Source organism: Oncorhynchus gorbuscha, linkage group LG19, assembly GCF_021184085.1.
Source record: "Oncorhynchus gorbuscha isolate QuinsamMale2020 ecotype Even-year linkage group LG19, OgorEven_v1.0, whole genome shotgun sequence".
In the NCBI taxonomy this organism is placed as follows: Eukaryota; Metazoa; Chordata; class Actinopteri; order Salmoniformes; family Salmonidae; genus Oncorhynchus; species Oncorhynchus gorbuscha.
The window spans coordinates 4,272,028-4,285,949 of record NC_060191.1 but is presented as its reverse complement, the minus strand read 5'-3'; the positions used below and the strand labels follow the sequence as shown (position 1 = coordinate 4,285,949).

At 50.1% G+C, this 13,922-nt stretch overlaps 1 protein-coding gene across 3 annotated transcripts in view; it reads left to right on the top strand.

The window, feature by feature from the left end:
- LOC124005817 (zinc finger and BTB domain-containing protein 7B-like) overlaps positions 1-13,922 on the top strand; it is a 33,093-nt gene extending 19,171 nt beyond the window's left edge. For 2 of the 3 annotated variants that reach the window (XM_046315389.1, XM_046315388.1), the window contains exons 3-4: positions 11,903-12,996; positions 13,206-13,922. In XM_046315389.1, the coding sequence (XP_046171345.1) occupies positions 11,909-12,996; positions 13,206-13,836 (1,719 nt within the window). In that variant the 5' untranslated portion in view covers positions 11,903-11,908 and the 3' untranslated portion in view covers positions 13,837-13,922. Of the gene's footprint in view, positions 1-8,844; positions 9,058-11,902; positions 12,997-13,205 lie in introns of those variants that run through there. The other variant, XM_046315387.1, reaches the window with a different exon arrangement.

The following is a 13,922-nucleotide window of genomic DNA, read 5'->3' as shown; positions in this document are numbered from 1 at the left end:
TTGTTTGGGAACAGTAGTTGTTTGGGAACAGTAGTTGTTTGGGAACAGTAGTTGTTTGGGAACAGTAGTTGTTTGGTTCCACCTGTGCTGTTCTGGTTGTCTCATGTAAATGATACATATTTAGAATTATTCTTGGTTTAATCGAGTTCTCGTTTATTTAGGTTTGTGTGTCGTTCTGATGGACCTATAGTATGTTATCCTCCCATGAGTATTTTTCATGTTGTATGTAATGACACATCTGTGTGTGTTCGTTAAGGCATCATGGAATAATACATTTCACTGCCACCAACCCCTCTTGTAAGCTTTGCATAATAATCTTTATTACATATTAAGAAATTCATAAATCGTTTTATTGTATCAGAACAAAAAATATATATATTTTATCACACACAATTTAAATACATTTTCAGGGTTACAAATGTTGTTTACAAATATCCTTTATTGAGTTTATGTTCGTACATTGTGTAATTATTTCCAAAAATGTTGTTTCCTTGTTTTCTTTGTAGAAATGTATTTAAGCCTCCCTGGAAAAACAATTATGAACTAAACTAAATGAAACTAAATGAAGAAGTAGCTATATTTTGTAAACTTCCATTGCATGTGACATTTGTACAGTCTTTCTGGTAAGCTGTGGATTGTTAGGGCCTGTGAAACGTGGATGTGAAATACATTAGAGCATTAGAAGTTTGAACATATTATGAATGAACACACACGGAAAGCGTCTGACATCAGAATGAATTGAAACACATTTCTGTGAAGTCATATTTCCCCCCTGGGCCGTTCAGAGCAGAGCTGATATAACTGGTGTGGATTGGGAGACGTTACAGGCTGTAAGGGAGAATAAGCACCAGTGTAATAACAGTCTAATGTCTTGTTTGTGTCAACTACTACTGATCTCTCACTTGGTGAACTCCGTTCAAGTTGCAGTCAAAAGGACAATATGTTTCATCATTATTTTGATGGTCCAATTGTTTTTTACTTATTCATTCTATCAGGACCCCATTTAAAGTGTTGTTATTTCCTGTCCAGAAATATGTATATTTCTCCAATACATGCTGAGTTTGAATGGGGCAGTGAACCATTCTAAGAGCTTTTAGAGAGTGGGTGACGTACGTGACGAAGGCGAGGGAAGAGGAAGCCATATTGTCGGAGGGGGAGGAAAGGTAGTCAACTGTCGACAGAGGAGTGGGAGTTGAGAATCCGCTCGGAAACGGAGAGATAAGTTGGCCACCAATCATTAAAGAAAAGGGGATGAAGAAGTGTTTTATTTTTTGAAAATAAAATTAACTTATTTACTACATAAACAGGTTTTAACTGGCTCCATTTGAGTTTATTTTGTTGGTTTTAATTCACTTGAAGCATGAGGAGTGAGTCTTTCACTGTAACATAGCCTACAGTTTATACCAATTGTAGAGCATATTTCAACAATAATTCTTAATATGGGTTTTAGTTACTATTATATTCATTTGTCACATTTGTTTGTATCACTGCTTCCTAATGTCTTTGACATTTCCACAAAGTGTTTTGTAAAGTGGTGTGCCGTTATGTTTTCTTCAACATAACAGTCTGACGACAGGTTTTTCCACATACTTTCCACTTGGTTGTTTTTTCTCCGTTTTTACTTCCATTCTTGTGGGAAAAGGAGCTGTGTTTCAAATGATTTGTATGTGTTGATTAAACACATGTCAGTGTATCTTTGGGTGGCTGTGTAATCTATAGTGCTATATGGTAGTTAAAGAGGGATCAGCCAGAGATGGCTGTCCCTGAGAGATGGCTGTCCCTGACTGTTAGAACAGGGGCTGCTGAACAACTAGAAACTAGAAACAGGGTGACTAAGAGAGAGCAGGGAGAAAGAAGGCAGAGAAAAGGACAGGGACGAGGGAGAGAAAGGCAGAGAAAGCAGAGAAAGGACAGGGGACGAGGGGAGAAAGAGAGAAGGCAGAGGGACAGGACGAAAAAGAAGGCAGGGGATGAGGGGAGAAAGAGAGAAGGCAGAGAAAAAGGACAGGGGACGAGGGGAGAAAGAGAGAAGGCAGAGAGGGAGAGAAGGCAGAGAAAGGACAGGGGACGAGGGGAGAAAGAGAGAAGGCAGAGAAAGGACAGGGGACGAGGGAGAAAGAGAGAAGGCAGAGAAAGGACAGGGGACGAGGGGAGAAAGAGAGAAGGCAGAGAAAGGACAGGGGACGAGGGAGAAAGAGAGAAGGCAGAGAAAGGACAGGGGACGAGGGGAGAAAGAGAAAGGCAGAGGGGACGAGGAGAAAGAGAGAAGGCAGAGAAAGGACAGGGGACGAGGGGAGAAAGAGAGAAGGCAGAGAAAGGACAGGGGACGAGGGGAGAAAGAGAGAGAAGGCAGAAAGAAAGGACAGGGGACGAGGGGAGAAAGAGAGAAGGCAGAGAAAGGACAGGGGACGAGGGGAGAAAGAGAAAAAAGGCAGAGAAAGGACAGGGGACGAGGGGAGAAAGAGAGAAGGCAGAGAAAGGACAGGGGACGAGGGGAGAAAGAGAGAAGGCAGAGAAAGGACAGGGGACGAGGGAGAAAGAGAGAAGGCAGAGAAAGGACAGGGGACGAGGGGAGAAAGAGAGAAGGCAGAGAAAGGACAGGGGACGAGGGGAGAAAGAGAGAAGGCAGAGAAAGGACAGGGGACGAGGGGAGAAAGAGAGAAGGCAGAGAAAGGACAGGGGGGGAGAAAGAGAGAGGGAAAGGACAGAAAGAAAGAGAAAGGCAGAGAAAGGACAGGGGACGAGGGAGAAAGAGAGAAGGCAGAGAAAGGACAGGGGACGAGGGAGAAAGAGAGAAGGCAGAGAAAGGACAGGGGAGGGGAGAAAGAGAGAAGGCAGAGAAAGGACAGGGGACGAGGGAGAAAGAGCAGGCAGAGAAAGGACAGGGGACAGGGGACAGAGAAAGGACAGAAGGGAGAGAAAGAGAAGGCAGAGAAAGGACAGGGGACGAGGGAACAGAGGGACAGAGAAAGGACAGGGGACGAAAAAGAGAGAAGGCAGAGAAAGGACAGACGAGGGGAGAAAGAGAGAAGGCAGAGGGACAGGGGAGAAGAAAGAGAGAAGGCAGAGAAAGGACAGGGGACGAGGGGAAAAAGAGAGAAGGCAGAGAAAGGACAGGGGACGAGGGGAGAAAGAGAGAAGGCAGAGAAAGGACAGGGGACGAGGGGAGAAAGAGAAAGAAGGCAGAGAAAGGACAGGGGACGAGGGGAAAGAGAAAGAGAGAAAGGACAGAGAAAAAGGACAGGGGGACGAGGGGAGAAAGAGAGAAGACAGGGGACAGGGGAGAAAGAGAGAAGGCAGAGAAAGGACAGGGGACGAGGGAGAAAGAGGGGACGGGGGGGGAGAAAGGCAGAGAAAGGACAGAGAAAGAGAAGAGAAAGGACAGGGGAGAAAGAGGGGCAGAAAAAGGACAGGGGACGAGGGAGGCAGAGAACAGGGGACGAGGGGAGGGAGAGAAGGCAGAGAAAGGACAGGGGACGAGAAAGAGAAAGGCAGAGAAAGGACAGGGGACGAGGGAGAAAGAAAGGCAGGAGAAAGGACAGGGGACGAGGGAAAAAGACAGAAGGCAGAGAAAGGACAGGGGACGGGGGAGAAAGAGAGAAGGCAGAGAAAGGACAGACGAGGGGAAAAGGACAGAGAAAGGACAGGGGACGAGGGGAGAAAGAGAGAAGGCAGAGAAAGGACAGGACAGGGGAGAAAGACGAAGGCAGAGAAAGGACAGGGGAAAGAAAGAGAGAGAAAGGACAGGGGACGAGGGGAGAAAGAAAGGACAGGGGGACAGGGGACGGGGAGAAAGAGAGAAGGCAGAGAAAGGACAGGGGACGAGGGGAGAAAGAGAGAAGGCAGAGAAAGGACAGGGGACGAGGGGAGAAAGAGAGAAGGCAGAGAAAGGACAGGGGACGAGGGAGGAGAGAAGAAAAAGGACAGGGGACGAGGGGAGAAAGGACAGAGAAAGGACAGGGGACGAGGGGAGAAAGAGAGAAGAGAAAGGACAGGGGACAGAGAAAGGACAGGGGACAGAGAGGACAGGAGAAAGAGAGAAAGGACAGAGAAAGGGGAGAAAGAGAGAAAGGCAGAGACAGGGGGGGGGAGAAAGAGAGAAGGCAGAGAAAGGACAGGGGACGAGGGGAGAAAGAGAGAAGGCAGAGGAAAGGGGGACAGGCAGAGAAAGGACAGGGGAGGAGGGGAGAAAGAGAGAAGGCAGAGAAAGGACAGGGGACGAGGGGAGAAAGAGAGAAGGCAGAGAAAGGACAGGGGACGAGGGAGAAAGAGAGAAGGCAGAGAAAGGACAGAGAAAGGACAGGGACAGGGGACGAGGGGAGAAAGAGAGAAGGCAGAGAAAGGACAGGGGACGAGGGGAGAAAGAGAGAAGGCAGAGAAAGGACAGGGAAAGGAGAGAAAGGACAGAGGACGAGGGGAGAAAGACAGGGGACGAGGGGAGAAAGAGAGAAGGCAGAGAAAGGACAGGGGACGAGGGGAGAAAGAGAGAGGGACAGAGGGGAAAGGACAGGGGACAGAGGGGAGAAAGAGAGAAGGCAGAGAAAGGACAGGGGGGGAGAAAGAGAGAAGGCAGAGGGACAGGGGAGAAGAGAGAGAAGAGAAAGGACAGGGACGCAGAGAAAGGACAGGGGACGAGGGGAGAAAGAGAGAAGGCAGAGAAAGGACAGGGGACGAGGGGAGAAAGAGAGAAGGCAGAGAAAGGACAGGGGACGAGGGGAGAAAGGAGAAGGCAGAGAGAAGGCAGAGAAAGGACAGGGGACAGAGGGGGAGAAAGAGAGAGAGAAAAGGACAGGGGACGAGGGGAGAAAGGAGAAGGCAGAGAAAGGACAGGGGACGAGGGGAGAAAGAGAAGTCAGGGGACGAGCCGTCAGGGGACAGGGGAAGGGAGAAAGAGAGAAGGCAGAGAAAGGACAGGGGACGAGGGAGAAAAGAGAGAAGTGTGTGAAAGTGGACAGTGGGTGTGACAGGGACGAGGGAGAAAGAGAGAAGGCAGAGAAAGGACAGGGGACGAGGAGAAAGAGAGAAGGCAGAGAAAGGACAGGGGACGAGGGGAGAAAGAGAAAGGCAGAGAAAGGACAGGGGACGAGGGAGAAAGAGAAAGAGAAAGGAAGGGGAGGGAGAAAGAGGCAGAGAAAAGGACAGGGAGGAGAAAGAGAGAAGGCAGAGAAAGGACAGGGGACGAGGGAGAAAGAGAGAAGGCAGAGAAAGGACAGGGGACGAGGGGAGAAAGAGAGAAGGCAGAGAAAGGACAGGGGACGAGGGAGAAAGAGAGAAGGCAGAGAAAGGACAGGGGACGAGGGAGAAAGAGAGAAGGCAGGAAAGGACAGGGACGAGGGAGAAAGAGAGAAGGCAGAGAAAGGACAGGGGACGAGGGGAGAAAGAGAGAAGGCAGAGAAAGGACAGGGGACGAGGGGAGAAAGAGAGAAGGCAGAGAAAGGACAGGGGACGAGGGGAGAAAGAGAGAAGGCAGAGAAAGGACAGGGGACGAGGGGAGAAAGAGAGAAGGCAGAGAAAGGACAGGGGACGAGGGAGAAAGAGAGAAGGCAGAGAAAGGACAGGGGACGAGGGGAGAAAGAGAAAGGCAGAGAAAGGACAGGGGACGAGGGGAGAAAGAAGCGAAGGCAGAGAAAGGACAGGGGACGAGGAGAAAGAGAGAGGCAGAGAAAGGACAGGGGACGAGGGGAGAAAGAGAGAAGGCAGAGAAAGGGACAGGGGACGAGGGAGAAAGAGAGAAGGCAGAGAAAGGACAGGGGACGAGGGAGAAAGAGAGAAGGCAGAGAAAGGACAGGGGACGAGGGGAGAAAGAGAGAAGGCAGAGAAAGGACAGGGGACGAGGGAGAAAGAGAGAAGGCAGAGAAAGGACAGGGGACGAGGGAGAAAAGAGAGAAGGCAGAGAAAGGACAGGGGACGAGGGAGAAAGAGAGAGGCAGAGAAAGGACAGGGGACGAGGGGAGAAAGAGAGAAGGCAGAGAAAGGACAGGGGGACGAGGGAGAAAGAGAGAAGGCAGAGAAAGGACAGGGGACGAGGGAGAAAGAGAGAGGCAGAGAAAGGACAGGGGACGAGGGAGAAAGAGAGAAGGCAGAGAAAGGACAGGGGACGAGGGAGAAAGAGAAGGCAGAGAAAGGACAGGGGACGAGGGAGGAGAAAGAGAAAGGCAGAGAAAGGACAGGGGACGAGGGGAGAAAGAGAGAAGGCAGAGAAAGGACAGGGGACGAGGGGAGAAAGAGAGGCAGAGAAAGGACAGGGGACGAGGGGAGAAAGAGAGAGAAGGCAGAGAAAGGACAGGGGACGAGGGAGAGAAAGAGAAGGCAGAGAAAGGACAGGGGACGAGGGGAGAAAGAAGGCAGAAGGCAGAGAAAAGGACAGGGGACGAGGGGAGAAAGAGAGAAGGCAGAGAAAGGACAGGGGACGAGGGGAGAAAAGCGAAGGCAGAGAAAGGACAGGGGACGAGGGAGAAAGAGCGAAGGCAGAGAAAAGGACAGGGGACGAGGGAGAAAGAGAGAGGCAGAGAAAGGACAGGGGACGGGGAGAAAGCGAAAGGCAGAGAAAGGACAGGGGACGAGGGGAGAAAGAGAGAAGGCAGAGAAAGGACAGGGAACGAGGGGAGAAAGAGAGAAGGCAGAGAAAGGACAGGGGACGAGGGGAGAAAGAGAGAAGGCAGAGAAAGGACAGGGGACGAGGGAGAAAGCGAAGGCAGAGAAAGGACAGGGGACGAGGGAGAAAAAGCGAAGGCAGAGAAAGGACAGGGGACGAGGGAGAAAGAGAGAAGGCAGAGAAAGGACAGGGGACGAGGGGAGAAAGAGAGAAGGCAGAGAAAGGACAGGGGACGAGGGGAGAAAGAGAGAAGGCAGAGAAAGGACAGGGGACGAGGGGAGAAAGAGAGAAGGCAGAGAAAGGACAGGGGACGAGGGGAGAAAGAGAGAAGGCAGAGAAAGAGAAAATGTCTTGCCGTCAAACAAAGACCATTCCTACTTTGTGTGTGTGTGTGTGTGTGTGGTGTGTGTGTGTGTGTGTGTGTGGTGTGTGTGTGTGTGTGTGTGTGTTTCAGGGTGTCTCGTTTAAGTGACTCACAATTCGATTAACAGGAATCTTTTCCCTTTTTCCGAACAACACATATACCCTTCTGAACAACACGTACACCCTTCTGAACAACACGTACACCCTTCTGAACAACACGTATACCCTTCTGAACAACACGTACACCCTTCTGAACAACACGTACACCCTTCTGAACAACACGTATACCCTTCTGAACAACACGTACACCCTTCTGAACAACACGTACACCCTTCTGAACAACACGTACACCCTTCTGAACAACACGTATACCCTTCTGAACAACACTTATACCCTTCTGAACAACACGTACACCCTTCTGAACAACACGTACACCCTTCTGAACAACACTTACATCCCCCTTCTGAACAACACTTACATCCCCCTTCTGAACAACACGTACACCCTTCAGAACAACACGTATACCCTTCTGAACAACACGTACACCCTTCAGAACAACACTTACATCCCCCTTCTGAACAACACTTACATCCCCCTTCTGAACAACACGTACACCCTTCAGAACAACACTCCCCCTTCTGAGGAATCAAAAACCACCCCTTTTTTTATTTTACGCCGGAAACTAAACACTAGTATTGCTCTTCATATCTTTATCTCTCACTCCCCCTCTTTTTCTCTGTTCACTTAATCTCTCTTTTTATCTCCTCTGATTTCTAGGAGGGGGATTCTGTTAACATTAACAAAACCTCATCTCATCTTATTGTTTTGTGCCTCATGACAGGTTCACACACACACACACACACACACACACACACACACACACACACACACACACACACACACACACACACACACACACACACACACACACACACACACACACAGTGTTTTCGGTGGGGATTTAGACCTTTCTGGCAGCACCGTCGATGTCCTCCTCGTCTACAGCTTTTTCCAGGGCGTTGTTTTAGATGCTTACGAGTGTAGGAGACACCGCGAACAAATCTCCCTGAAATCACTTCCTACCTGCTCTGAGAGCGGTGGTGGCACAGACCCATGTCAGCGGTGAGAATGTTACATGTTAAGAGTTGTTTTAGTGAACAAGCTTTCATTTGGAGAAGACTTCACAGAGTCAGTCAAAGTTGCCTTATAGATTGTTCTAATGTGACTTTATCATCATCACAGACCATCTGTAATATGGCATGTTGGTTGGTTCATCTAATACCTACCTTGATGTCTGTGGCTGGGTCTATTATGACTCACAGCACCAATATAATTTTGGTTCTTACGTTACTTCTACTTTAACAATGTTGATGTTGGCTGACTTGGCTAAATTTGCACATATTTGACAATGTTGTAGGGTATTTTTGAGCTTCTTTCAAGGTCCCTCATCAGTAATGTAGGTACATAGAGATCCTTAATTCTGTGCATAAGTGGCTGGTGGCTGAAGGATGAGACCACGGGCTGCATCTCAATAGCCCAGCACGGCTTCCTTTCTCTTTCTTCTTCTTCTTTGAGAAGAAGAAGCCACGTTAGACTATTGTACCCAAGTTCCCCCCACCTGTCTAGACAGATGGACAAACATCCCTCCTACCTGTCCATCAGCCAAGGTCAGAGGTCAGATCTGTGGTCGGGGAGGGGCAGGCCAGGAAGTTATGTATTTCGGAAACTTACGATCGCTCGTTTCGGAAAATGGACCCACTGTATTTTGGAGAGAGGGGCGCGTGGGCGAGAAGAGGGAGGGGTATCTCTCAATCTCTCTCTCCGCCGCCATGCACCTTCTTTTCATAAAACAGGAAGAGAGAGAGCGAGCGAGAGAGAAAGAGGTAGACATCCCCAAGGATGAACGCGTAACCCCAACTTCTCTGAACTTGAAGAGTTAAAGGTTTAAGGAGAGCGAGGGAGAATAGAAGGCTGTAACATAGGAAGGAAGAAGCAAGTAAGAGCGAGGAAGACTGAAGTACAAAAACACTTATGCCATGACACAGACACAGCATCGCCTCCAGTCGACGGTCCCTCTATCAGCCATGCAGGCAGGAAAGGTAGGGGTGCCGTTTGGATTTAGACACAGCTGATGGGTTGAGGTTGGGAGGGTAAGGTTTGGGTAAGGTTCTGTTGATACAGGTGGGATTGGGGTTTCTGTTGAAGAGCGATGATATGAACGTTAGTGTGTGGACTGTATGGGTGGGGTGTGTGTGTTTTTGACATTGCATGAAGATCAACAGACCACAAACTGAACAATGGGGACTCGGGGAGCCAAGAGAGAGACACGCAATGTGTGTGTGTGTGTATTTAATGGGGTGTGTCTTGTAGCAGGTTAGTCAGGTGAAACAGAATGTACTGTCGTCGAGGAGAGCCCCTCCAGGGTGCTATGTGGACAGTATTATAGGATGGTTAGGGGGCTGTTGGTGGTTGCTATGGGAGGGAGACAAAGGTGGGGGAGGAGGGGGGAGTTAGTCTGTTGTTTGTGGAAAATGTAGTCTGCTCAGGTGAGTGGTACTGTGGAACAGGAGAGGGGGTTAGGTGAGAGCCAGGGGAACAGGAGAGGAGAGCCCTTGGGTGTTATAAATTAACCTCATCATATGGATACATAGACAATATAGACTTCTATAGACCTGGTAACCTACCTAGAAAGTAGTCTATGGATTAGTAAAATGGAGTAAGACACAAACTTCCGCTGTAGGCCTAAATGCTCTCTCTGTTTCACACTCTCTCACTCTCTTCCTCCATTATACACCTCCCCTGGAGGGCATGTGTGAAAGGGAGGACACGGAGTGGGTGATGAGGTCTTCAAAAGAAGGGAGGAGAAGAACAAGCTTCTGTTATCCTCACATAAACACTTCTAAACACGTCTTGTTTTACCCAACATGAACTCTTCTCTGTTTTCACTTTCCTAAAGTCAAAGTTCTGTTTCAGGAAATACCACACCGCACACTGTTAAGGTTAGACTCAGTGAGCAGAATCCTGACTTGAAATACATCCATATAACTTGAATCTTCCTTTGACAATGTGACATACGCAAAAGCTCTATCACCTTGTGTGTGTGTGGACGTCGTCCCCAGTACAGTCTGACTCCTCTCTTTCACCTTCCTCTTTCTGTCTCTTCCTCACCTTCGTCTCTCTCTCTATTTTTAATCAAGGAGCTAATACTATCAACCACTGACACACACACACTCTCTCTCTCTCTCTCTCTCTCTCTCTCTCTCTCTCTCTCTCTCTCTCTCTCTCTCTCTCTCTCTCTCTCTCTCTCTCTCTCTCTCTCTCTCTCTCTCTCTCTCTCTCTCTCTCTCTCTCTCTCTCTCTCTCTCTCTCTCTCTCTCTCTCTCTCTCTCTCTCTCTCTCTCTCTCTCTGGCACCCCTCTGGCATACGTAGAATGTATGCACACATGACTGTAAGTCGCTTTGGATAAAAGCGTCTGCTAAATGGCATATATTATTATATATTATTAATATATATTATTCTCTCTCTCTGGCACCCCTTTCTCTCTCTCTCTGGCACCCCTTTCTCTCTCTCTCTGGCACCCCTTTCTCTCTCTCTCTCTCTGGCACCCCTTTCTCCTCTACCCCTTCTGATCCTCCCAGTTGTCCCCCCTTCCCACCCCCTCTGCCAAAATCACTTTTTCCTGATGTCGTAATCTGGGGTTGAGGGGATGGTAGTTCGAGGGAGAAGGGAGGAGTGATTGAAGGAGGGATAGCACTAAGCTCTTGTTTAATATGGTCCCTCACGTGAAGGAGGGATGGCACTAAGCTCTTGTTTAATATGGTCCCTCACGTGAAGGAGGGATAGCACTAAGCTCTTGTTTAATATGGTCCCTCACGTGAAGGAGGGATAGCACTAAGCTCTTGTTTTAATATGGTCCCTCACGTGAAGGAGGGATAGCACTAAGCTCTTGTTTAATATGGTCCCTCACGTGAAGGAGGGATAGCACTAAGCTCTTGTTTAATATGGTCCCTCACGTTAAGGGATAGCACTAAGCTCTTGTTTAATATGGTCCCTCACGTGAAGGAGGGATAGCACTAAGCTCTTGTTTAATATGGTCCCTCACGTGAAGGAGGGATAGCACTAAGCTCTTGTTTTAATATGGTCCCTCACGTGAAGGAGGGATAGCACTAAGCTCTTGTTTAATATGGTCCCTCACGTGAAGGAGGGATAGCACTAAGCTCTTGTTTAATATGGTCCCTCACGTTAAGGGATAGCACTAAGCTCTTGTTTAATATGGTCCCTCACGTGAAGGAGGGATAGCACTAAGCTCTTGTTTAATATGGTCCCTCACGTGAAGGAGGGATAGCACTAAGCTCTTGTTTTAATATGGTCCCTCACGTGAAGGAGGGATGGCACTAAACTCTTGTTTAATATGGTCCCTCACGTGAAGGAGAGATAGCACTAAGCTCTTGTTTAAATATGGTCCCTCACGTGAAGGAGAGATAGCACTAAGCTCTTGTTTTAATATGGTCCCTCACGTGAAGGAGGGATGGCACTAAGCTCTTGTTTAATATGGTCCCTCACGTGAAGGAGAGCTCTTTGTGGAAGTCACGTTAGTAATGAAAAGCTACAGTACCAACCAAAATATCTCTGCACCGTGACTGCATTAACGAACACAGTTTTACTTGACAAAGGACACGTCCATGCACTGAGGTATTCTAGGTATGTCAGCATTTGTTTTCTGGTATTCAAAGCCACGAAATGTGATCTATATCAAAAGCATACACAATATTGTTCTGATGTCATTGCTTGACATTCACCACACCAGAAGAAATGTTTAAAAAACTTTGTCTGATTCTTGTTTTTTTTTCCATGTAAAAAACCCATCTGTGGCCACCGAATTATTTTGATTCAGCCTGAACTTCAATGTCTGTGTTATTCTAACCAATTGTTCCCTCCTGCAGGTGGCGATGTCTCCAGGAGAGGACGGTCTGATTGGGATCCCCTTCCCAGAGCACAGCAGCGAGATCCTGTTCCGCCTCAACGCCCAGCGCAGGGCGGGGCTACTCTGTGACCTCACCCTGACCTCGCGGGGTGCCCGCTACCCTACCCACCGCTCCGTCATGGCTGCCGTCAGCCTCTACTTCCGCGGGCTGTTTGGAGCGGAGGAGGGGGCCGAGGCAGGGGCCGAGGCGGGGGGAGGAGGAGGAGGGTTCAGTGTGTGCCAGCTGGACTGTGTCGCGCCCGATGCCCTGGATGCCCTGCTGGAGTTTGCCTACACGGCCACCCTGACCATCCGCAGCTCTGGCATGAGAGATGTGTTGAGAGGAGCTCAGTTACTGGGGATCCAGTGTGTGGTTGATGCCTGTAGAGACATACTGGGGGAGACGGCGGGGGAGGTAGAGTGGGAGACGGGGGAGGAGAGGGTACAGGCGGAGAGGGAGAGAAGGGTGGAGAGGGGGATGAAGAAAGGCTCCCGGAGGAAGATAGACAGACGGAGAGTCACCAAGGTGGAGTCATCGCACCACCAGCCACTCCCTCATCGCCCCAACATTAACACACACCATCACCCCTCCACTCCTCCTCCACACCCCTCACCTGTTCAAGACGCGGCCCACTCTCATCCCTCCACCCGACCCCCCAGCCCTGAGCAGGATGAACACCCCCCCACCACGGGACAGAACGGGGAGTGGAAGCAGGGCAGGGATGCAGGGAGAGGGAGTACAGCAGTCAACGGAGGGGTGCACTGGCCTCAGGAGCGCCTCCTCGCCCCCAACCCCCCTCTTCCCCTCTCAGACGACAGGCTGTCAGAAGACGAGGAGGAGATGGAGGGAGTGGGGAACGGTGGGGTGCCCAGCTTTACTTCAGCCCCCCTGGCAGAGCAAGGGGTGGCCACAGGGGCAGGAGGAGGGGGTAGGAAGAGGAAGTCTCAGACCCCCCAGCAGTGTCCTGTCTGTCAGAAGATCATCCACGGAGCAGGGAAGCTGCCCAGACACATGAGAACACACACCGGGGAGAAACCATTCGAGTGCTCGACCTGCGGGGTCCGCTTTACCAGGTATGTACCTGTGTGTTTAACACTATTATCACCAGGTATGTACCTGTGTGTTTAACACTATTATCACCAGGTATGTACCTGTGTGTTTTAACACTATTATCACCAGGTATGTACCTGTGTGTTTAACACTATTATCTGTAACAGATTACAGAGCTAGCATTGTTCTACATATGATGCTGAGCCATTCTCCTCTTTCCTTTCTCTCTCAGGAATGACAAGTTGAAGATCCACATGCGTAAACACACAGGGGAGCGTCCGTACCCTTGCCCCCACTGCCCTGCCCGCTTCCTGCATTCCTACGACCTGAAGAACCACCTGTCTCTCCATAGTGGGGCACGCCCCTTCGAGTGCCCGCTCTGCCACAAGGCCTTCGCCCGTGAGGACCACCTCCAGCGCCACCGCAAGGGCCTCAGCTGCCTGGAGGTCCGTACCCGGGCACGGCCGAGGCGCGGGCCTGGGGCTGACCACGGGGAAGAGGGCAGAAGGGTTAGAGGAGGAGGAAGAGGTTATTCTCCAGACCAACTCGACCCGCTGGAGAATCTGGCCCTGCAGCCCCACACCTCAGCATTCCACCCCCGTGCTGGGATGGTTAGCCTGGGAGATGGGGCTGGGGCTGGAGGTCAAATGGTGTTCCAGGAGGAGGCTGACGGGGAGCAAGCTATAGCCCTCCTAGGGCCTCACAGGTTACCCTACCCTGGTCTGCTGTGGAGAGGCCTGGAGCTGGGGGTGAAAGGGGTGGAGGGGGAGGAGGCAGGCGGGGGCCACTCTCCTCCACTTCAGCATGCAAGATGGGATAAGGAGGCAGAGGAGGAGGCAGAGGAGGATGAGGAAGACGAGTGAGAAGAGAGGAAGAGAAGAGCGTGCATGGATGTGTATGCGTGTGCATGTGTGTGCGTGTGTGTGTGTGTGTGTGTGTGTGTGTGTGT